The sequence below is a fragment of the Arvicanthis niloticus genome, chromosome 6 (genome assembly GCF_011762505.2).
Source record: "Arvicanthis niloticus isolate mArvNil1 chromosome 6, mArvNil1.pat.X, whole genome shotgun sequence".
In the NCBI taxonomy this organism is placed as follows: domain Eukaryota; kingdom Metazoa; phylum Chordata; class Mammalia; order Rodentia; family Muridae; genus Arvicanthis; species Arvicanthis niloticus.
In genome coordinates this window covers 59277813-59302105 of record NC_047663.1, presented here as the reverse complement: position 1 = coordinate 59302105, position 24293 = coordinate 59277813, and the positions used below count along the sequence as shown (strand labels likewise).

The 24293-nt window shown below is 40.2% G+C and overlaps 2 protein-coding genes across 51 annotated transcripts in view; one reads left to right on the top strand and one right to left on the bottom strand.

Annotated features, from left to right (window-relative positions):
* Ttc19 (tetratricopeptide repeat domain 19) overlaps positions 1-11360 on the top strand; it is a 28421-nt gene extending 17061 nt beyond the window's left edge. For both annotated transcript variants that reach the window (XM_076936674.1, XM_034508002.3), the window contains 3 exons: positions 6374-6525; positions 8007-8169; positions 8999-11360. In XM_076936674.1, coding sequence (XP_076792789.1) covers positions 6374-6525; positions 8007-8169; positions 8999-9132 — 449 coding nt within the window. In that variant the 3' untranslated portion in view covers positions 9133-11360. The remainder of the gene's footprint in view (positions 1-6373; positions 6526-8006; positions 8170-8998) is intronic.
* Positions 10585-24293, bottom strand: part of Ncor1 (nuclear receptor corepressor 1) — a 149926-nt gene continuing 136217 nt past the window's right edge. For 38 of the 49 annotated variants that reach the window (XM_076936627.1, XM_076936628.1, XM_076936656.1 and 35 more), the window contains 6 exons: positions 22310-22453; positions 20267-20409; positions 16245-16298; positions 15823-16044; positions 14349-14525; positions 10585-13001 (listed from right to left, as the gene is read on the bottom strand). In XM_076936627.1, the coding sequence (XP_076792742.1) occupies positions 12814-13001; positions 14349-14525; positions 15823-16044; positions 16245-16298; positions 20267-20409; positions 22310-22453 (928 nt within the window). In that variant the 3' untranslated portion in view covers positions 10585-12813. The remainder of the gene's footprint in view (positions 13002-14348; positions 14526-15822; positions 16045-16244; positions 16299-20266; positions 20410-22309; positions 22454-24293) is intronic. The other 11 variants (XM_076936668.1, XM_076936629.1, XM_076936663.1 and 8 more) reach the window with 6 other exon arrangements.

The window sequence follows — 24293 nt, the reverse complement described above, 5'->3', positions numbered from 1 at the left end:
AATGTCCTTAGAACTGCCTGCACATATGCAGGGGGCTCCCCAGGGATACTCACCTTTCTTCTGGGGTGCGTATACTGAATAGTACTAAATTGTGTACCTGAGAGTTTAATCAGTGCTGATTCTCTGCCCCTGTTCCTCTTGGACTTAAGGTTTTTTAATATTTGGGAGATAGGAGAAGGAATTTCATTATGGCTTCAGTATGTGTTTCTGCTTAGTAGTGAATTATGATACTTTTGTGTATTGGCTGTTGGGATTTCCTGTTCAGAGAATTGTCTGTGTATTTTTTTTTTCAATTGATTGTTTATTATGTTTACATCCTTTTTTTAGAGATTTTCATGTATATTTTACTATTTTTTAGTGCTGTTGGCATCATATTTGCTAAGCATATATTCCACTCCAACCCCCTTTTAATTACTGTTTAAGTCAGTGCTTCCCAGCCTTCCTGATGCTCTGACCCTTTAATGCAGTTTCTTATGCATTAAGACCCCCCCCAACCACAAAATTGTTTTCATTGCTACTTCATAACTGTAATTTTGCTACTGTTATGAGTTATAAGTATCTGATACACAGGATATATGATAAATGACCTACAAGGGGACTTACAGAACCACTAATTTAATCCATCCTGCCTGCCTGCCTGCCAGCCAGCCAGCCAGAATTTTCCAACTGTTACTTGTGTGTGCCACAGAGTAGCTGTGGAGGTTCAGAGGACAGCTTTTGAGGGTTTTCTCTCCTACTGCACTGAGGCAGGTTCTCTCTTTTGTCTGCTGCTTTGTATCTTCTAGACTAACTGGCCTAAGAGCTTCTGGCAATCTCGTCTCCACCTCCTATCTTGCTTGAGCAAGTATGTGGAACAGACACAGCCATTGGAGATGAACTGAGCAGACTCGAGAACCCTTGCTGGGCACAGTTTTGTTTTGTTCTCCTTAAGCTAATGTGATTTCTGGTCCCTAGATAGCATTCTGGCAGGAAATGGGCTGCTTGCAAAGCAGGTACATAAGTCAGTGTTGGGTGCGTACCACTACATCCAGGTTTCTGTGGGTTCTGGGTAATCATACTTATATTGTCAGACTTGTACACAAACACTTAAACCATTGGGTCATCCTGCTAGCTAGGGTTCTTTTTCTTTTTTTCTTTCTTTTTAATTGGATATTTTATTTATTTACATTTCAGATGTTGGGGCTATTTTTCTTAATGGCTTGTGAGAGTTACAAATTTGAATATCTTATATTTTGGTGGGTTATATATGTCAGATTAAAATGTGAGTATTAATAGAATTATTGGACATTTTTCTTTATGGTTTGGGCTTTGTGTCTTCTTTAATAAAATTATTTACTGTATTAAACTCAGAGAGATACCTCCCTCTAAATAATTTACCTAGTTTAGTTTATTTTAGAACAATAAAATGTTTTATTAAAATGTAAGATTTGCATAAGTTTCTAGATAAGCCATACAAAAGGATCACATGGTTTTCTCTTTTTGAAAAGGGCCATCTGTACTTGACAGCAAAGTGTCAAGTTACTACTAATGTTTACTTAATGTTTCTTAATGACTTAATGACAGTGTCAGTGTTACTAATGAGGGCGCTAATGTTTACTTAATGTTTCTTATGGTTTAAATAGTCAAGCCTGACCACTTAGAGTGGCAGTTCTCAAAGTTCCTGGTACTGTGGTGACCCAAACATACTCTAGCTGTAATTTTGAGTATTTGATAGTCCTTTTAGTCAAAGGGATCATATGGTTGCCAACAATCATAATAATGTGTTACTTTTACTTGCTTCTGTTATATAGCAGGCACTGACTGCCAGCTGCCATGGAGTTTCCTTGATGGTTCTGTGTAGCAGCTGGGCAGCCTAAGTTTGGCCTCTAGCTTTATCTGCTTCTCTTTCAGTGCAATCTAGAGTGCATTTTTAGAGTGATGTTAATGTTTTTAAATTCTGTAATTATAATTGACACTTTATTATATCTTCTTCCATATTCACTTCAGTCTCCTTGTTTTTATTCTTTCTTTTCATTTGTTTACTCATTGATCTAATCACCAAAGAAATGAGAGCCAACCCCTCTGTGAGGCATTGAGCTGTAGTCACATGACCTCCAGTGGAGGAAAGACATGGTGAATGTTCTCTAGTGTGTTGGTGATGTCTGCAGGTGACAGCGATCTGTACATCCTTACATTGTATAAGGGCGACGATATGCTGCATATGACATGAGGACTTCAGATCTGACTCTCCATTTTGCACAAGTTGAAGGCCTTAATTTCTGGATTCATAGGCACTCCGACCATTTACAGAGGCAGTAGAAACTGGGCTCACACACATTCCATTTGAGAATTTTAGCTAATTCTTAACTTGTAGCCCTTGGGAGCTCAGCAGTGTCCAGCAGAAAGATCCCCAGTTACAAGTCATATTCTTGGAACTAAACGCCTTAGATTAGATTCTGCTCTTCTCCACCACTGTGTGCTGGGAAGTGCTGAATATGACATCAGTTGACTAAGGAAAGTTTCAGTATAGCAGAAATTCCAGGATGTTCTAGGTAGCCAGAGATACTCTGGGTTCTGCAGACAACCCTGTATTTCTAGGGGTAGGGGTTGGGAAGAGGTTGCTGTGCTCAAATTTTCTTAGAGATTTATTTTTCCTAATGGAACTTGTATACTTAATACGTATGCACTGCTGCTGCCCCGCTTCCTGAGACTCTGTCCGGTGAGCCGCTTTGAGTATGGGCTTCAATAATGAATCTTGGTTTATTCATATGCTGGTTTTAAGTAGCATATGTTTTTCCTGTGATTAGAAATAATATATGGAAGATATAATTAAAGGTTGGAGAAATAAATAGGTTCCTCTTGGGTTCAAATGTCCCTCTGGGCTCTTACAAATGGCATGAGCGTCTTAGTCTTACTTAAGCTGTCTGATGTCTCTTCTTGTCTAACGTTAGCAGTTCCTATATTTCAAAGAATCATGTTTCCTTGGGGCTGGAGAGCCTGCTCAGTGGTTAAGAGCACTATCTGCTCTTCCAGAGGACCTGGGTTCCTTTCCCAGCAACCACATGGTGGCTCAAAACTGTCTATAACTCCAGCTCCAGGGAACCTGATGCCCTCTTCTGGCCTCTAGAGGCACCAGGTACACATGTGATCACAGACATAATACACACACACACACACACACACACACACACACACACAGAGGCAAAACACCCATATACATAAATAAAAATAATCACCTTTTTTTTCCTTGGAAATAGAAGTCCTTTTGGATCAGTGAAATAACTCAGCAGGTAAAGGCAATTGCCAGCAAGCTTGAAGACTTGGTTTAATTCCTGGAACTCAGAGGGTGACAGAAGAAAAGTGACTCCCACAAATTTCCTATAACCCACACGCTTGTGCTGCCATTACAAGCACATACCCTAGAGGTGTACTTTTCTGGGCTTCTTTATTGGTTTCTTACAGGTTCTTACATCTACCACTCTTCCAACCCTTATTCCACCCTAGTTCCTTCTAACCTCCCAACACTAGGTTGAAGAGAAAAAGGGTTAGAGGGGAAAGGGGAAAGTCTTTAGACTACTTCCTGCTGAGCAGGGCCATCAGGTTCCTTGGGGCACATCCAGTCTCCATCATCAGGATATCTCCAACCAGCAGTCTAGCAAACCAGCAATAGCAAACACAACAGCAGTGGGCAGCAGCCAGCCCAGGCCCTCTCCAGAGTCCCTAGAATTAAACTGCAGCTGCCAAAAATCACACCCCGCTAGAGCGTGGGACAGTCATAGTTAATGGCTATGGAAAAACTGAAGCAGTCCCATATACCACACCTGAGATTAAAAAAAAATACTCACATAATTGGGTTTTTTAAAAAACCAAAATTCTCACTATATGCCACCTTATAAATTAATGTAATAGAAAAAATTTTAAGTCCATTTTTTGTACCCTGTGTGAACTTTTCTCTTGACAGCAGGCAGAGAAGCCTTTTCATACTTTCTGGAAGTTCTTTTATGGTTATTTCCCCTCCCTCCCTTCCTTCCTTCCTTTCTTTTTTGAGGCAGGGTTTCTCTGTGTAGCTCAGGCTGTCCTAGAACTCACTATGTATATCAGGCTGGCCTTGAACTCACAGAGACTCTCTGCCTCTGCCTCATGAGTGCTGGGATTAAAGGAGTGTGCGCCCATGCCCAGCTATAGTGCTTTTTCATTTGTCTCTCAGTCACAATTTAAAAACTGTTTATGATTTTTAATATATATATTTATAACTCCAGCTCCAGGGGACCTGATGCCCTCTTCTGACGCGCGCGCATATATATATGTATATGTATATGTATATGTATATATATGAATGACTATTTTGCCTGCATTTAAGTAAGTGTGTGGTTTGTGTGCCTGGTGTCTGGAGAGAACAGGAGAATTGGAGTTACAGCTTGTTAAGAGCTGCCATGGCAAGAGTAGCAGGTGTTTTTAACCACTCAGTCCTCTATCTCTGATTTACTTTATTTTTAGTTATGTGAATGTATATACGTATATGTAACACATAGTTATATGTATGTATGTGTGTGTATTTATACACACACACTTGTCTGTCTGTGTGTAGATATGTGCATGTGAGTGCAGATGCCTTCAGATTCCAGAAGAGGGTGTTAGATCACTTGGAGCTGAAGTAAGCGCCCAGTGTGGCTGCTGGGAACCAAATGTTTTTGTGGTTAGAATGTGCAATGAATTTAAAATATATTTTTTAAAGTATTTTTTTTTAGAAAATATTCCGAGAGTTGTGCCTCATCAATTGTACTTCCTGCCTCCCCACTCCTTTACCTACAACAGTAGTGACTGTGCCCTAGAATTGCTTGTCATTTGTCCTTGTTGTCTGCTTGTTTGGTTTTGGACCCAGGGACTTACATAAAAGGGAAATGCCCAGCCCTTTGTCTTTTTAAGTTATATTGATGAATGCATTTTATAGTTGTAGGATTTTAAAAGACTATTTAGAAAATACAGAACCATTTAAAGACAACTAAGCGGGCCATGGTAGGACATGCCTGCCATTCCCCAGGACCCAGGAGGCAGAGTGCTAGAGGGTTGCAAGCCTTAGGCCTATCTCAAGGAAGGAAGGGTAGCAAGGGTGGAGGTATGAGGGGCCACACATGGCCATGTCCACATTCTTCATATGGATTCTAGGATCTGAATGCCTGTCAAGTGTACAATCTTAGCTGCTGGGCCATCTCTCTAAACCACTCTGACCTCAGTTTCTGATAAGGCTGCCCTCATTGTGTTGCTGAGGGGGACTCTTCTTATCCTCTCACCTCTACTTCCAAATGCTGGGATCGTTGGTGTATGCTACCAAACCTGGGCAGTGCTATGCTGTGGTCAGACCCAGGGCCTCATGAAAAACAGGCAAGCATCTTACCAAGTGAGCCCCAGGCAAATTATTTTAGATTTCTGCAGTTTAAACGTCCTATTTCCTAATCTGATACTGTTCACACTCCTATGCTCATCCACCACAGCTATATAATACTTGAACTGTCTCTTCAGTAACTGGTCATAGTGTTACTTAGTAACAAATATTATTTTCAAAATTTTGTATGATATTTGTAAATTTCCTGGAAACCTTAAAGGATGGAGAAGGAACTACAGGTCTGCTGGTGAATTGAACTGGCCATCTTCAAGCAGTTTATGATAATTTACCTAAAATTAGCTAATAAGCTGAGGCAGGGGGATTGATAGAAGTTTGAAGTCAGCTTAGGCTATAGAAAAAAAACCACTCAAGAATCCTGTTTCTCATTCTGAACTTTGAGTTGTTCTCACCCATCACTTTTCTTATACTATCTGGGCCGTATCTTGAGGTCTAGCAGTAGCTGATCCTGGGCACTGTTGTCTAGATCTGCAGTCTCCTGCCTGCTCTTCATGTGTCATCAGCTGTGAAGTTTTAGTTCTGTCAGTGCCACACTGTCCCAGCCCCTTAGTCTTTGAAAATTGGATCATGCTCTTTTCATTACAGAGTTCTGAATATTCTTGGTCTCTTACTGCATTTTTTTTTCTTAAACCCTAAAATAACATTCATTGGCCCTAGACTTTCTTGTGGTTAGCTCATTCTACTTCAGGGTTTATCTTAATCATCTTTTCTGCATACTAGTTCCCAATTTTAAGATATTCAATATTTAAATTGATCTGTGGACTCCTTAGTCTACTCAAAATGGGGGTTCCATGATTTCAGGCAGCTGCTTGTCACTTTTGTCATTTAATTGGTTGTCAATCCACCCTCAGTTTCTTGTAGTTCAGTTTCTTAAAGTAACCTGAAGGATTCAGTGAAACCTGGTAGCCATAGTGATGAGGTACACTGGCTTCCTTTTTGACCTTTGTATATAACTTCTATTATATCCTCACCATACTTTCATTTTTCTTTTAGAAGAAACAGCGAATACTTACCTCCTCCTTGGCATGTGCTTAGACTCTTGTGCACGCTACCTGCTATTCTCCAGGCAGCTATCACAGGCACAAAGGATGTATGAGAAAGCCCTGCAGATTTGTCAAGAAATACAAGGAGAAAGACACCCACAGGTAATAGATGAAACAATGTATGTAAGCCAGGCCTGCCCTGCACAGGTACTCTGCAAAGGGTCATAAGGTTACAGGTTCAAGGTTGCCTGGCAGTTGGTGAGCTCCTGTGCCAAAGGGAGAAAAAGGGCTGGGGGTATATCTTGGTGGTAGAGAGCTTGCATGGCATGGTAAAGCTCTATATTCAGTGTCTTGGATCAGTTATGGGTGTGGCAAGATGTGGCTAGCCATGGTGAACTGTCATGAGGAATGTAGGTTGCTATCCAAATGTATGGAATCCTTCCACTCCCCCGTCTGTTCACCACCAGCTTTCATTACTCCCAACTACTTGTTTCAAGAAGGGTTTGAGATTGCTGACTAGTCACTGACTGTGCATAGCCCTTTTACAAGTCATGGTTTATACAGTAGTCGTTGTACAAGGCAGGCTTAACCCAGGGTCTGTACTCAGAGCTTCAGAATATACAGCCTCATGTTCACAGTCGTTTGTAGACTCAGTGAGAAAGAATCTCCTGGAGCTGGGGACTAGACCCAGGGACTTCTTCCATACCAGTCAGAACCTTGTAACGGTTCAGTTCATATGTAAGTATTTTTTTCTCCTGTGTAATTGGGAGGTGAGGAAGTAGAGACTATGATATTTTGGGGGGTGGGCAGTGGGCGCAGGGGCAGGACTAGGGATTAAAACTAGAGCCTCATTAATTCAAGGCAAGGGCTCTACCACTGAGCTGTGGCCATAACTTTTAAAAACACTATCAGAGAATTTTATATAGTTTTTCAGAGCAGGCAAAACAAAGTATTTTGAGAATATTAAAGTTAGAATTGAACCAAGTGGTAGTGGCTTAATCTCAGTACCCAGGAGGCAGAGACAGGTGGATCTCTGTGAATTGAAGGCCAGGCTACAAAGAAATCCTGAAAAACTAACAAAGATTAACACGGAATTGAGATCATTTCTGCTTCTCCTGGCAAACAAACATTCTTGGGGTAAGAGTGATGCTCTGTTTGTTGCCTGTAGTCCACAAATTAGACTGAACATGGACTATTTAGGACTTAATGCAGAGAGCCTGAACCATGTCATTGGGGAATAGTAAGAAGCAAGCCTGGAATTTGGAGCACCATCTATGTTTTTCAGTTCCAAAGTCGCAATGAGACTCCATAATATAGATGACGTTTCTTTCCCGGGAGGATTGGGATTGGAGCAGTGGCGCTGCTGTAATACAGTGAGGCGCTCAGTATTGCTGGCTTCCTCACTCCAGAGTTGTCGAGGGAAGACTATTCTGTCCATGCTGAGTCTTCATAGTTACTTGCATAGTGTGCAACTGACATTGTCTGCAGCAGTGTGATCAACAGATGTCTGCAGTGCCTCTAATTTTGTGGAATTCTAGTAAACTTGAGGACTTGTATGTATGTATGTATGCAGTGTAACAGACTTCAGGCTAATGTTCTGCATAGGTGTTTGTAAAGAAAAGGCTCTTTCTTCTTTTTTATAGACTATTGTGCTGATGAGTGACTTGGCTACTACACTGGATGCACAGGGCCACTTTGATGATGCCTACATTTACATGCAGAGGGCATCCGATCTGGCAAGAGAGATTAGCCACCCTGAGCTGCACATGGTCCTCAGCAATCTGGCTGCCATCTTGATACACAGAGGTAGGCTGCAGTGGAAATGGATTACACTCTAACAAAGTTTTCATTACTGGGCTTTGAAATGAAATGGTTTGGGGGAGGACAAATGACAATGAAGAACCCCTTAAGTCGGTGGTTCTCAACCTATAGGTGAGGCCCTTGGGGGGTCGATGCACCCTTTCACAGGGTTGCCTGAGACCCTTGGAAAACACAAATGTTTACATTACGATTCATAACATTAGCAAAATTACAGTTATGAAGTAGCAATGAAAATTGTTTTATGGTGGGGGTCACCACGACTTGAACTGTGTTAAAGGGTCACAGCGTTAGGAAGGTTGAGGACCATTACTGTAAGTTAAAGGCTGGCTAAATAAGGGTAAAAAAATTTCACTTAATTCATAAAACTGTCATTTCTGCACAACCATATGAAGGCAGAGAAATACTTTGCAGTGATAGGTTGTTGTCTCTGTGGTGTTTTACAGACTCTGAAATGTTTTCACAGGAATAATAGCTCAGTGTTCTGAAGCTGCAATATGATAAAACATCAGTTTCCTGCGATTCCATATTACTTAGGGCCTCTAAGCTTCCATAAACCTGGGAACATATCTATTGCATGTAACACCATTGTGAAATCCTTGGCCCAGGGAGAGCCCACTATAGTTCCACAGCACTAACTTCTTTAGAGCTGACACCTCTGTAAGCCCAGCTTCTCTCACCCTGCTGTCACGGATGCAAGATACCAGACAGCACTAGATGTTATTTTTGAAGCATCCAGCAGATCATACAGTGTCCTCACTAGTAGTTCTTAGTGAAAACACAAATTTTCTTTTCCCCTCTCTTTGGGTTATTTTAGAACGATACACACAAGCAAAGGAGATCTACCAGGAGGCGCTGAAGCAAGCAGAGCTGAAAAGAGATGAGGTTTCTGTTCAGCACATCAGGGAAGAATTGGCTGAGCTGTCAAGAAAAAGTAGACTTTTGACTTAATTTTGTTAAGCTATACAAGTTCATTTTGTTGTAGAGAGGGTAACCTCTGATAACCCAAAGGAGTAACTTGTTCCTTCGTTGTCTGGACCTCAATCAGTGGTGTAAATCATTGTTGAAATTCAACGTTCTTCAACTCGGCTTTGGTGAAGGACAAGTCGAATACACTGCCACTTTGTTTCTAAATTCCTTTTCCTTTGAGATGGGCATCTCTATGTGTAGGCTGGCCTGGAAATTGTATGCTTGAAGTTGGCTTCCAACTTGGAGTACTCCTCCCTTAGCTTCGAAAGTGCCTGGCCCTGCTTTTGTTTTTAAAAGGTGAAACAGCTTTTACCCTGTTCTGACTGTATATAAGGTGGAGTCCATGCACATCTGAGAAAAATTATAGACCACAGTTGGCCAAGTTCCCCATGGAATGGTTATTATACCTTCCATAAAATTTTGATTCATGCTTACTCTTCTCTATCCATCTCTGGCAAGCAAGTTACTTGTATCACGACACAGGAGGATTTTGGTGAGTTCTCTCTCGTACATACTGTTTTATTGAAGCATTGTGAGACTTAATGACTATGAGGGGGATGATAATTCTAGTTGGCCACCATTAGGCAGCATTCATTTCTAAAGTGGCAGTGAGACACTTGGACTGCATACCTGTTCATATGAAATTACTAAAAACGGTGGTGGCAGAAGGAATGAAGCCCTCATCAGCGCTGTCTGACCACTGGGCTTCCTTTATAACCACAGGCACAGAGTGGAGTCAAGTCATGCTGGCAGCACAGATGTGCTCCGTGGCATTGTGCAACCACTGACCTGGGTCCTATTTAGCTCCACCTTTTTATTTTGCCATCTCTGTTTTCACAGCTGTGAAGTGTGAAACCAATTAGAGTGCTTGATAACTCCATCACTGCCTGGATGCTTTTACCTTTGCAATCTAACAAATGGCCTTTTGCCTAAGAGTTTTTCTGGGTACCACAAAGGATCCCCGGTGGTGTTGGCATGCCCGTGGAGGTGGGCAGTGTAAGTAGGATTGCCAGTGGACTTTGGTTCATGCATTTGTACTGGTATGAATCCTCATAATAAACTAGAGACTACATAATATTTTATGTATTCTAATAATCTTTGAGTCATAGAAAACTAATGGCCAAGTTAATAGATGGACATACTAAGGTTCAGATCCTTGGGAAGAGCCCCACCTTCTGTTTGAGCTCATCTACCGTGCACTTCCTAGATAACCCCATGTGATCCTGCTAACCATGAATAACCAGATTAAGAGTTCAGTCTCCTTTTGCTTTGAAAATGTTTTTACTTTTTCATAATTCCAGAGTTACCCAAGTTAGGTGTTAGGCTTTTTTAATGTTACATGGTGACTGATCTCATGTCCTGTGGCTGGGGACATGGTCTGTGGTGTGTTCCCAGCAGCATTCATTTGCACTGTTAAAGAAAGGCAGTGAGACAAAGGGACTCATCTCCTTTTACTGATTACAACTTTGAACAATTTACATTTAATTTCATACTGAAGTTTTAAACTATACCATGTTACTAGGGTTTTCAGGGCTTAAGTGTATGTTAGACAATCACAGCATATGAAAATTTAAAGTGTAGTATAAAATTTCTCACTAAATAGACTGGAAAATTGTCAGAATATTACCTCTGCTGGAAGACCTTGATTTAGTTGCATGTGCATGTGTTACAGATATAGTGCTGGCCCACAACAAACACCACACCTTGATTTGCAGCTGACGTCCTAGACTCAGTACTTATTTCTGCCCTTAGTATCACAGTAAGACGACCTCCACTTCTCTAGGTAAACTTTGTGAGGAAATGATTCTGGATTTCATGTTGTATTGTCCTGAACATGGCACAGTCTTCAGGAGGAGCTACAAGAGTAGAAAACAAGCTAGGCTGACTGGTCCTTAGATGAACCCAACCTGAAACACAGTAAGACAGGGTCAGTCATCTTTTTTGAGGCCAGCTGACAAAGTGACTTACTAAGGTCTAGACTGTAACTTGGCAGGGAGGCACCTTCAGCAGTAAACCTAACCAGAACACTTAGTCTTTATTATGTTTGTGACTTTGTAAAGGTAATGACAAGTGATAAGAATCCTGTTCTGGCTGGCCCAGAACTCATCTTGTAATCCAGGCTAGCCTTGTAGTCTTAAGTGATCTGTCTGCCTCTGCCTCCTGAGTGCTGGGATTAAAGGTATGTGCTATGATGCATAGCTAAAGTTGAATATCTCAGATGTCTGTCTGTCTTTCTTATTTACTGAGCTATATGAACAAATACCTAGCCTGCATCTTCACCAAAAAAGGGGATTAGAAAACCTGTGGTATAGATAGATGTTAAGAGGTGCTCAGGCAGTGGTTCTAGAGACTTGAGTTCTAGAAGTTCATTCAGGTCTCCTGAAGACCTCCTTTTCCCTTCTAGTTCTTAGTGGCATTATCCCCAAACCACTAAGCATCTGTATGCAGTGGAAGGAAGCCTAAACACCATGATAAAGCCATGTAGCAAATCTGAATCACAGCAAGCAATTCTTAATGAATAAAAGTGACCCTACAGTACCATAATTAGTTTAAAATTCAGTCTTTAAATTACTTGCACCTTAAGAATCTGTGAAATGAAAACACTTTACTGGTGTTCCCTAGAAGCAGAGAGTGGGCACTGATTAGAGGACTGTGTTCAAGGGCTAGTTCAGGATACAGCATAAAAACAAGCCTGGAAGACAGAGAAAGGTTCTATACAGATTGATATCTTTTTAACTCCGCCAATTCTGCTGTATTTAAAGAAAAGAATGTATATTCTTGTTTGAAACCTGAGAAACGAAGACTCTTATGTCACAAATGATGTACTGTAGCTATGGACAGGATAGTCAAAATTTATTTCAGAACAGAAGCTTTGTTGGGCTGCATCAAATGCAGAATACTTAGGGGCATGGTTAAATTACCAGTGTGCATAAACATTGAGGTATGCCTCAAATAAGCCTTTTCAACTTTAAACTGAACTATAACATACCCATGCAGTAACTTTTTTTCAGTGCTACTAATGAAGAAAGTAAAGCCTGCACTGGAAAATCACAATATGACAGTTCGGTTGCTCCTGCCTTTTGACCTCATATAGGCTTTATGACAGGGTATGTTTAAAAACCTAAATATTTCCACAAGATTTAAACATCACCGGGAAAGCTGAATTTAGAGGAAACAAAAGAACAATGCCCATGACAGCCAGCACTGTAGAACTGGGCTGTGTGAGGTTGTTTAGAAGGCTGGGGTTAAAAAGATACACAAAGAATTTTAAAAATTACCCCCAGTGTTGATTCGCTGATTTAAATTTAAGTACACCAGATACTACAGCAAGGGGATACACTGCAAAAAGGTCATTATTTACAGAAGAGTGATTTAAAGACATCATGGTTTTCTTTACAAACAGATGTAAGAACAAGAATTGTCCACTTTTTAAAAAACTCTACATTTCAACCCTCCACTGTTATAATCCATTAAAATGCCTGTATTAGAGGCAGATTTTTCCCCCCATTTGATTTTCCAAATGAATTTCCATCATTTCTTCCTCATCCATGGCCCTGGCTCTCTTGAGAAGTCTCTGGGCACAAATCATAGGAGGGCATTTTTTTTTTTTTTTTTTTTAATCTGCAATTAAAACCAAAGCCAGAGCGCTCTCCTCTGCACAGCTCAGTCGTCACTATCAGACAGTGTCTCATACTGTGCTGAGAGGAGAGGGGCAGGTTCCCGCTCCCAGATGCGGTTCTGTTGATGTGGAGCTGCTTGGGTGATGGCAGACGGGACACATGCGATCGGTGTTGGCGGTGTGCTGCTGAGCATCCGTATGGTCAGAGGGTTGTACGGGAACTGAGTAGAACCTGCCAAAAGGAAAACGAGGGCGTCAGTGTTAGCTTCAGTGCAGTCTTTAGAGGATGGAACAAGGCAAGAGTATTCTAGGAAAATGGTCTTGTGATGCCTTGAAAACAGAATGGTAAGGAAAGTTAAATCAGTTTAACTTTAAAAAGATTAATAATACCAGTAACCACGTGAGTGGGGTGAAAAGTCTGTGATATAATAGTATGTGTCTCCTTGGAGAATTCAAGTAGGAAAACTATTGAATATTAAGCTTTAATCAGAGGAGCCTGGCCATCCTAGTGACTTTCCAGTAGAAATCAGAAATACAGCTCAGAATGGGGCAGATATACAAAGCTTTTAGCCAGGCTGTGTGACCTCTACACAGTCTCAGTTGGCCAACTTAAATATGTATGGGATGTAAATGGGGCCACAAGAGTACCACTTCCCTTTGTGATCTCTCCATTGCATATCTATCAGCTTAAACAAAACCATAAACCATATTTTATCAAATAATTCCCTCCTTCCCTAAAATAAAGTAATGGAACCATGAGGTAAGAAAAGAGCTGGGTAGAGGGGGTATGGGCAGGAACTGAAAACCAAGCTACTTCACTGTGTGAAGATGCAGCACTGCATGTTGTATGCTAATAAATTTTGCTTTTGTGAGAGATTACTGATACACAGTCCTTTTTACACATGACATTAGAGGTTTAAAGTGTACAGATATATTAATTGTGAAATTGTTAAGACACAGGAGGGCTCTGTTCATATTTAAGGGTAGGGAATAGGTATGTGTATTGATCCATATGAAAGAAAAGCATAAATAACTTTCAAAAATAGACTAGCTTTTAAAATATTTAATTCTTGTTTGATTGTGTTGTGTATTATGCATGGACATGAAGTCAAAGAACAACTTTTGGGAGTAGATTCTTCTCTAATGCCTTTATGTGGGTGGGCTGAAGGCAGGCCACGTGGCCTGCAATCTCTTTACACTTCAGCCGTTTCAGTATCTCACGGGCCCCCATAGTAATATTTTTAAAAGCTTACCCCCTCAACACACTCTTATTAAAACATTACACTGCCCAGTTATGATTTTGATTCCTTAGTAAAAGCTAAAAGTCAATCACCACAGTCTATGGAAGAGCTGGAACAGAACTTAATTGCAAATACTGGTTACTACCAGCATAGTACAGAGACAGTGATGTATGGATCGTGTAACTATAAAGTCTCTTATGACAAGTAGACCCAAGTAATAACATAGAAAAACTACAGTTCTTGCCCAAACTGTACCATCTAATTCACACACAGGTAATATTAAGAAAGCACTGATAATTTTATCACTCTAATTTTATCAGTTAAGTGAGGCTCCTCACCTGTTGAAGAGGGCCTGTCTTCCCAGGCCCATCCTGGTGTCTGCCTGTGGTAATCACCCTCTGAATGTACAGAGGAGACAGAAGAGGGTCTTTCAGTTCCTAAGTAGCTTTGCCCAGGAATAGGAGATTTAGACTTCCTGCTGTTTGATTTGTTGATCAGCTTTGGTTTGCATACTGCTAAAAGTGAAATTCAAATTAAATTATTGGTTACTGATAAATTAAGTTTTCAGTGACAAAAACAAACCCAAAATGTTGACTATATAACGCTAAGTGAAGAGTCCAGATGGAGGCACATTCTCCACTTAAAAGCACGGTGGCAAAGGAAATGCCACTGGCCTTACGACTGTAGGTTAAGTTAGTAGCCATCTGCTTCCCTCTGCCCCCACCCCCACCTGGTTTAAAAGAAACACCTGGAGAAGGAAAGGACAGGCTGCAGCAGATCGAGTTTACTCGAGGACTGCACAAGACTCTGCACATCTCACTGGTGCTCCCACCACAGAGTCGACAGCACTGAGGTGTTACTGGGTTCTATAACAAACTCTCACAGATTAAAAACCCACATCACTTAGCACATATTTTTCATCAGTGCCAACAGTTGCACCCTACCCCTGTTATATCACTTTAGCTCCCTAATAGTTGCCAACTGATTTTAAAGCATAGAAATATGTAAGCAATAAAAATTAGGAGAGCAGAAACAAAACTGTAATGTTTAGGTTATAGGAGGAAATAGGCAAATGCTACACGGTCATTGCTTTTACCTTTTTCTTAATCATAGCAAGATTTTTTAACAGAAAACAGGAAACAAACCCAAAAACCATAAGAGATACCTTCTTAAAAGATAAAGGGGTTATATATAAATACTGAAAGCATAGTGTTCATAAGGGTTTTTTTGTAGGTTTGGTTTAAAGATTGTAAATGACTTCATACACTCTTGTATTAGTAATGCCGGTCCCTACAGTTACGTTGTGTAATTGTAGACACAGTAATACTTGTATATGCAAGGCCTGGGTTCAGGGATCTCAAGGACTGTAGGTTTAAACAGTTTTCCTTTTTAATTGTCTTTCTCTGAGGTGTATGGGGTAGTAGGAGTACCGGTGTCAGTTCTGCCTTCTGTCCTGTTAATCCTAGGGCCGAGCCCAGGCGAGCAGCATCACTGCTGGTGCATTGTGGCCTTTTGCCCCCTTTCTGTGGTCTCCTCTGTGACGTGCAGCTGCACTGAGATTTGTCCATTTTTATTAGAATAGTAAATGACATAGCAAAAAACAATATTGGGGCTGGAGAGATGGTGCAGTAGCTAATTACGGCACTTGTTGCTCTTGCACAGGACCCCAAGTTAAATTTCCAGCACATACTAGGTGGTCCACAACCTTCTGTAACTCCAGTTCAGGTGGATCCAACACCTTTTTCTAGCACATGAGTTCTCTCAGTGATCCATCAGAACTTAAAGTAGCAGCAGAACACTAAAAAACCTTACCTGAATGAGGTGATGGGTCCCCTTCATCTCTTCTTGTCTCACTGCTAGTCACAACTGAAGTGCTGACACTACCAGGCACAACTCCCACAGGATGGGGCATGACAACACCATGATCTTCAACTTTATCATCGAAACTTCCCATGAGAGCCTTTCTGATGATGTCTTCTAGCCCGAGATTACTGGCAGGATCAGCAAAAGAATGGCTTCTTGAGCTTACTGCACCTGAGGAGACACAGCAGCTTACTTCTTGTTTCTGAGGTAGATCATGGCACAGGGAAACGAACAGAAAAGAAAAGATGGGCTCTCCGGCTAGTGAATTCACAGCACTCAGAAACTTCACAGTCACATGTAGTACTCCCTGTCATGTCTACTACTTGTTTGCCTTGCTCATTTCTTTCTCATCAAGTATTTAAGAATCTTACCTGATGTAGTAACTGCTGGCAGATTGAAGATCTCTGTTCCTGGCTGAGCAGCTGCTGTATTCAAACAAATTAGGTTAATTGAGATGCAACAATCATGGTACAAACTCTCAAGAATTTCTAGAATAAAAGTTAACCTTTTAATGTTTCTGCATACATTTCATTTATTACATGGAGATGAAATAAAAGTATGTCTTTGGGGTAGGGAGGATATTAGTAAAGTCAGGTCAGGTTGAAAACACAAATAATTCAGAAAAGAGAAAGAAATGTCGCATTGCTAAAGGGGGAAAGCACACACACATACAAAAGAGGAGAAAATTATTTGCAGAACCGGAATCTAGGCTTCCTAGGGATGAAAGCCTGGCCTTGAGGAACCCTTGGAGACAACTGGTAGTCAAGTCTGAGTTGTGGGGGCAGTGGTGCGCCCAGGGCTAGGTGGAAGCGCTGCACTCCTGGTCAGAAGAGTCTGCCTGAGTCGTCACCTGTTCCCGGTAACTGTACAGCTTACAATGTGCAACTTGGATAAATATAGATGAAATGAAAATCTATAAAAAGCATTTTGTGGCATAAAGGGAAGGGACCTGGAGATCTAAGTTGTTTCTCTCACTTATTTGCCACTGAGAATGTTAAAAGGAAAAAAATGTTTGGAATTATGTAGATGTGTAAACAAATGATACCTGACACAATATACTGTGGGAGGTAGACTTCTCCATGTATGAAGAACACATGCCTGAAAATTAACCTTCTTGACTAGAGCAGTTTGAAACTGACAAGAAGAAGGTGGGGGAGTACTTACTGTAAAACAGGGTGAAGTCAGCCTGAAATAACACAAAGTTTACAGAACTTACTTAGTGTGCCATTACTAACTGAACCACAGTAAAGAGTAACTCAATGAGAATAGGTGTGGTACATGTTAGCCCAGCACCTGGGAGGCAGAGGAAGGAAGATCTCTGTGCCAGAATTAGAAACCTTTTATCAAAAAGCCACACACATATACAAAATTCAGATGAATACAGTTTTATTTAGCTCAAACAATGGTAATAGTCACAATGGTAACACACTGTGGCGCTCCCTTCCACAGCTTAGAGTTGAATATGCTATTTTCATATATAGATCAGAATGGTCTGGTAACTTAGTAAAAATGCCATTTTCTACTTTTTGAAAAAAATAAGTACAGGGTCTATACAGCCCTAGCTGTCCTGGCCCTCTTTGTAGACCAAGCTAGTCTCCAACTGCCGTTTTCTACATCCGTGGGGCCATATAATTTAAGTGCTTAATAAAGCCCTCAGATAATCAAGTCACAATCAGTGCAGTTTGAGGCCTCCTTATTTTTTGATTTTTTTTTAATTTATTTATTTTATATATGAGTACTCTTATCTGCATGCCAGAAGAGGGCATCAAAAAGTTGTGATCCACCATGTGGTTGCCGGGAATTGAACTCAGTACCTCTGGAAGACAGCCAGTGTTCTTAACCACTGAGCCATCTCTCCAGCCCCATGCTTTCTTAAAGGAGGTGTGACATTTGTTTATGAACAATAGGAAAGAAAAGCACCTGAGAGCTGACCTAACAGAGAAGGCCAAGAGAGGAGTGGATGTACATCAGTCATCCAGTTATGAAAGAGCAGGAGCTCTGTGGCGGGAAGAACAGATGTTCAGTTTTATTAAAGACCCAGTAAAATACTCTAGGAAAAAAGAGAATTGGACTTTAGATATAAATTCAAGGGGTTCCAGTATGAAATCCAGTTTTAAATGCTCCAAAATTACAGTATGTAAGGGAAAAAGTGCTGAGAGCCCTGGAGAGAACATTCAAGGGCCAGGTTACAGAAGAACTGACTCTACAAATGGGAAGCGGCACACTCAAAACCATGAAGGCATCAGTAAAGTTAGTGGTTTGGGGGCTTCTGGTTTTTCAGTTTTATTTCGCAGTGAAGGCTGAATGGTACCCTAGAGCCATTGGTTCTTTAATGTTTATAAATTCCTTTTTGTATAATCAGAGCTCTTACAATAAAAAAAATCCCAGGTTCTTGAGGCTGGAGAGATGACCCAATGACTAAGAGCACTAAGTGGTCTTCCAGAGGATCTGGGTTTGATTCTTAGCATCCATAAGACAGTTTAAAGCCAGCTGTAACTCCAGTACCAGGGACTCTTCTGGACATTGTGATATATAAACATATACAGGCAAAAACACCCATACACTTAACACAGTTTTGTTACTTTGGCCTTAAAATGCCAGCACACTGTATCTCCTGTTAGGTAACTGTTTTCTTAATTAAACATTTGTGAGACCACCCATCAACACAACTTAGTTTATTAGTAAATGCCCGCTGAATCACCAGAGCTGTTATTTAGGACAGTGTAAATATACTATCAAAGGAAAAGCTATCAAACTAGTTTTATGAACTCACAGCATTCTCTGTAAAGAATTTGGCCCCACTAGTCAGACAAAACAACCTGCTGTTCTTCAGCTGTGGTCTCTATGCTTGGAAAGTCATCTCTGAGATAATAAGAGAGTATGCACATAAGAGCACAGTGTTCTTGTTGGTGATTTTTTAAGAATGTAAGCAGATGAACTTTTAAGACTGGAATGGTAGTGTTTTTAGTGATTGATGGGTGTGAGAGGCTGACAGTCCTGGTCAATATTCTATAATTTGTTGCCATTTCAAGAGAATCTAAGGCATTCCTATCCTGAAACCCCTTCTGCTCTTGGATGTTATTACTCACTTTTCCATAGTAAATCTATATTTGATGTACTAAAATGAAGAAAAGGGAAGCAAGATATGTTCACAACAAGTTGTGTTGAGCTCATCCTTTTTCTCTTTACCATTCAATGGAGACTCAAATGCAGTGAGCATTAATCACAAGTAGTAGAGATAAAATTACACATCTGCCTGGCAGTTCAGTTTCAGAGTCCAGAGTTTGTTTTGACAGCAAATCATAGATCACAGACAGGTCTCTCTAGATTCCCTATCATTGGTAAAATAATAAAACTAGCTGGTAGCAGAGGACATACAAATAATAGAACAGTGGCGATCTGATCAGAGCAAGGACATCAGCCTGAAGGAAAGCAAGAGTATGCCATACAGCCTTATGAATACATTACCAGCAACCTTGGAGACAAGTACAGAACAGTTCAGGGGACATTAGTGGAAGCAAGAGATTCAGGTTGGAATGTCGGGTTTGAGTTCCACTCCTAGTACTGCTTGTGTGGCCTTTATCAGTTATTAAACCTCTCTGACTCAATTTCCATCCTTATTTATAAAATGAAGATAATTACATGTAGTGTTGTGCACAATAATAGCTACTTAATCTTTTTCAACAATTACTATTTATATTTTTAAAAGACAGGTAAGTTTATCATAGTTGCATCTGTATGCTACATGATTGCACTGAGACCCTTGAGATCGTCAGGTCCTGGTAGGTTAGAAAACAGCTAGGACAAAGAAATGTAAATTGCCCTGTCCAACAGATAACTAGTGGTCCCCAAAACAGAGCAAGGGAGATGGGTGTTGACCATCTGTTTTTAGGTACAATGCCATGTAACTTAGCTGTTCAGGTCACTAAGAAGAATGGAAAGATACTCTTACACTATAATAAGAACAATACATTTAGGACATAATCAAAGACATGTGAAGAACATTTAATCAAACAGGACTTAGAGGCAAGACTCCTGAAGAACATGCTTTTCAAATATTTGAAGAAGTAGGGCAATTAGGCTTTAAAACAAGACAGAAATCAATAAAAACCTATGTAGAATTAATTTAGTCATGCGTACAGAAAAATGTGCCCTGGATTCAGCATTAGTTCTCAATGAAGACTTGAGAACTAATGCTTCAGAAAACACCCAAGTTCCTGATTCCTAAGAAGGAACTATTTGTGAATTTGCTGACATTGTATAGAATCAAAATGCTCTATAAAAACCATCAAACTCAAGTACTGTATTAAAAAAAAAAAAAAGGCAACATTGGAGATGATAGCATTGTTAAATGCATGTTTTATTTGGGGTTCATGAAAGAAATCCCACTTACCCATATCAGAGTCACCTCCACCAGAGGAGTTCAACTTACGAAAAATTTCCTGCTTCTTTGATTTAACCATGGGCGATGTGCTTTCAAGCTTGGTGAAGAATGAAGGCAAGTAGCTTATACTTCCTGGTGATCGAGAATCACTCCTGTCAGGAATAGAGTTCAATCGTTATAATCATGTACTCCTAACCCTAGAACACTCCTTTAAATAACAGGCACAGAACATTCAGAAAACTGCTGCCTTCCATTCTATGTTGGGTTACAAACCCTACAAAGCATATGTGACCATGATTAGGAAATAGTCTAATGCTTTTCAGTTCTGAAAAATGAAACAGCAAAATCAGTATTAAAATAAAATGATCCATGGCTAGCTCACTCTGCCTGTCTGTATGTCTATCCAGCTAATGATTTTTGGCTCTGAAAATGAAATGGTAAAATTGGGATTAAAATGAAGATGGTATACAGACAGATCAGTCTGTCTGACTAATCTGTCTAGTTAGTTTTTTGAGACAAGAGTCTCATGTAGCTCTGACTGTCTCACTTTGTAGACCAAAATGGTCTTGAACTCATATCTGCCTGCCTGTTTCCTCAGTGCCACTATGCTTGGCTAATCTACAGCACAAATTCTTACAGGATAAGATGGCAAAGTAATAATTAGAAAACTTAGCAAGGTTTTTTTGCTTGAACAGTACAAACTATCGTTACATAAGCTAGGAACTAACTTACTGGAAACACTGTCTCTTAAGTACACTAGTTGTGACTAATAACACACTTGCTGTAAAGTAGCAAAAGCTCACATCTAGCCGATCATTAGTTGGACTTTAGCAAAATTGCTATAGTATCTACATAAAATGGCCCAATTATAAGAAATAATAGAAGAACTGAGTCTTGTTTGTTTGTTTGTTTTGGTTTAGTTTTTTGTTTTTCGAGACAGGGTTTCTCTGTGTAGTCCTGGCTGCCCTGGAACTCACTCTGTAGACCAGGCTGGCCTTGAACTCAGAAATCCTCCTGCCTCTGCCTCCCAAGTGCTGCGATTAAAGGCATACACCACCACTGCACTGCTAAGAACTGAGTCTTAGTACAAAGAATCTTGTATTTCATTGGTAGCCTCCTATATTCAAAGTTGAGCAAGCTGCCCTAACAGAAATGGTAACAGAACATATTACTGACAACCTCATCTGGTCATATGTATTTATTTACCATTGAAACACAAGAACACCAGCTATAGACAAAGACAAAAAGAGGGAAAAATGGTCCCTGTGCATAAAAATTCAATGTGAGAAAGCATACAATTATTTTCTTCATTTCGCTAAAGGTAATAATTTAATAATTTATGTACAATAAATTCTCAGAAATTCACCAGCAGAGTTAGACCTGTTTTAAACTGGACGTTCCTCTCCCTACGAGTTGTGGTCACTATCAAATTGTGTATTTGTCTCTGGGGAGTTAATACCGAGAAAACAGCTTTTGAAGAAAAGGAACTCAGACAACAGAGAATACAATATAAGGGTGAGACAGCAGGAAATGAAGCTTTGTAAGCCTGGTCCGAAGGAATGCAAATGCCTTGCTAGTGACAGTTCTACGCAGTGTATCTTAGTTAGCTAACTCTGGTGACATAAAGAGCAATTAGGGACAAATGAAGACCGCTCAGTAATTCAGGTCAAAGTGATAAAAAGAAAATGTACAAGGCACCATGCTCTGTGTGCAGTCCTGAACACTGACCTAGGATGACTATTCTATGCTGGCTGAACCTCTGCCTCCAGATGCTCAAGTAAGGTTTTGAAAAAGGTCTAAAACAACTAACTTTCAGGAGTAATGAAGTTTCTCCAGCTTACTGAAGTAATGCTTTGGCTAGTAGTATTATTAGCCAAAGTAGTACTAGTATCCAGTAGTATTAGCTCATGGGGAAAATACTCCTAGATGTTCTTCCCAGAGTCTTATCCTTTCTAAGAACTAAAAAGAGAAGAGAAGCAGTGATTCAGGTAAAGCCTCAGGCACAGCCTGCCCCTAGGAGTTGGGGCAGAGACATCTGTGCATCCTCCTCACCTTTGCTCAGCAGGGTCCACTCCCCTTTGTGACAAGAGCAGCACACTGTCCTGCTTCTCATGCACAGCAGGACCCTGGGGTGGGGAGATGGGCTCATAGGACTCTGATGGGATGTGACTCCTCTCTGGAGATTTTCCAGGCCTGCTGGGATAGAAAATGTAATAGTTTAGGTTGTACTCAGTCTGAGGCCACCTCTGATTTAAAATCTGCATTTACTATCATAGCTACATATAATATTATAAATGATGGCATTTCCTAGCCCAATCAGTTCTACCCTGTTCTTAAAATTGTGGTAGTTGTTCAGTTTTTTAAGGTTATCAATGAACCTTTGATCTTGTATCCATCAACACCCACAAGCAGGAGAAAAGGCCTGATTTAATCTTTAGATCTTGTCTTTTGACTTAATCTTTACATAAACGTCAACCATATATATATATTTTTTAAATGTAAAAATAAGAACATGTATCTTCCTACCTCTTTTCCCCACTTTTTTTTTAAACCTCTTTTCAGCCACTTCCATATGGCTCATGATGCAGATTCTAGTCTAAAACTGCACAACTCCCTTGTATGGATCAGTGGTAGGCCATTTGCCTAGTCTCAGTTGCATTTCCAGAACTATGACAGCAAAATGGATTATGTAAATATTTTAAATGATAAGTTAATTTTGCTAAGAACAATGAAAGAAATTAACCATCATCTTTCACATTCATGGATGTAGGTTATAAGTAGAGAAGCCAATTGGAATCCTTCTTCATAAATGTCATCATTTGTTCCAAACCTGTAACATAATAGTTGTCTGTCTATGTATCTATGTATTTATGGTGTAGGTGTCTTATTGTTTTTTCAGAGCTATATCCAAAGACCCTGTCTCAAAGGAAAACCCCTACCCCCAAACCCCCAAAAGAGAATAAGCATGCTTTTCTCGTATCTTTAAGCTTTTAAAAATGTGTATGTCTGCTATTTGCATCAGAACAGTCATGTGGCATGGGAGACGGGTGGGGGATGGGGTAGGGAAGTAAGAATGAAACCAAATGCAGCTGGCCAGTTGCTTCATTAAGGACGCACATGAGGGTTTCTACTGTGTTTACTTTGATTCAGGATATCTACATAGCCCTGGCTGTCCTGGAACTTACTGTGTAGGTCAAACTCACAGAGATCTGCCTGCCTCTGCCTCCACATGTTGGGATAAAAGGTGTGAGTCACCACATCTTGTGGTTTTCTACTTTTGAGACAGGGTCAGTTATCTGCCTATCTCTGTCCAGAGTGCCATCTGTACCTGGCTCATTTGGAGGGATAATCATCTCCTGCAAATCTCATTGTACCTAAGCATTGGTTTCCACTTGTCTGATTTATCCATCCTCTGTGTATATTCAGAGTATTTGCAAGGGTCTTTGTTTTATTGATAATCATTCTTGTTCTTAGCATTCTTATGAATTAATTTCCTATTTAAATATAATTTTACATCAATTGATGTTTAGTGTATTACTTTGAACTAAAACCTCTGCTTCCCTTTTTAAAAAAAAATAGAATTTAGAACACTGTTAACAAATAATACAAGTGATCAAGCTCTGTGGCCTTATCCATGTGAGGCAAGTGTGCTGAGACTGAACTGTGTTCACGGCCTGCTTTTCTGTTATTGCTATTGAATTTTTTGAGATGATCTCATTATTTATTTAGCCTAGACTAGCCCTAAGCTTCTTATCTTCTTGCCTCTGCCTTCTGAGTAGCTTCTAGCTACTGTATTTCTAATACAGGCATATACCTGCCTAGCCTTAGAAAGTATTTTGAAAGACTACTTAAACTTGTGCAACACCCAGCTACTTTTGAATATATATTGATCCACATAGTACCCATACAGTAGACATCCTGAAAATGACAGACAGGAGAAAAACACCCCTAGTTCCACTTTACAGAGAATAAGGACAAATGATATTTGATATGAGAAGTGAATCTCCTAATTTTATAGACATATTTAAATTATCTT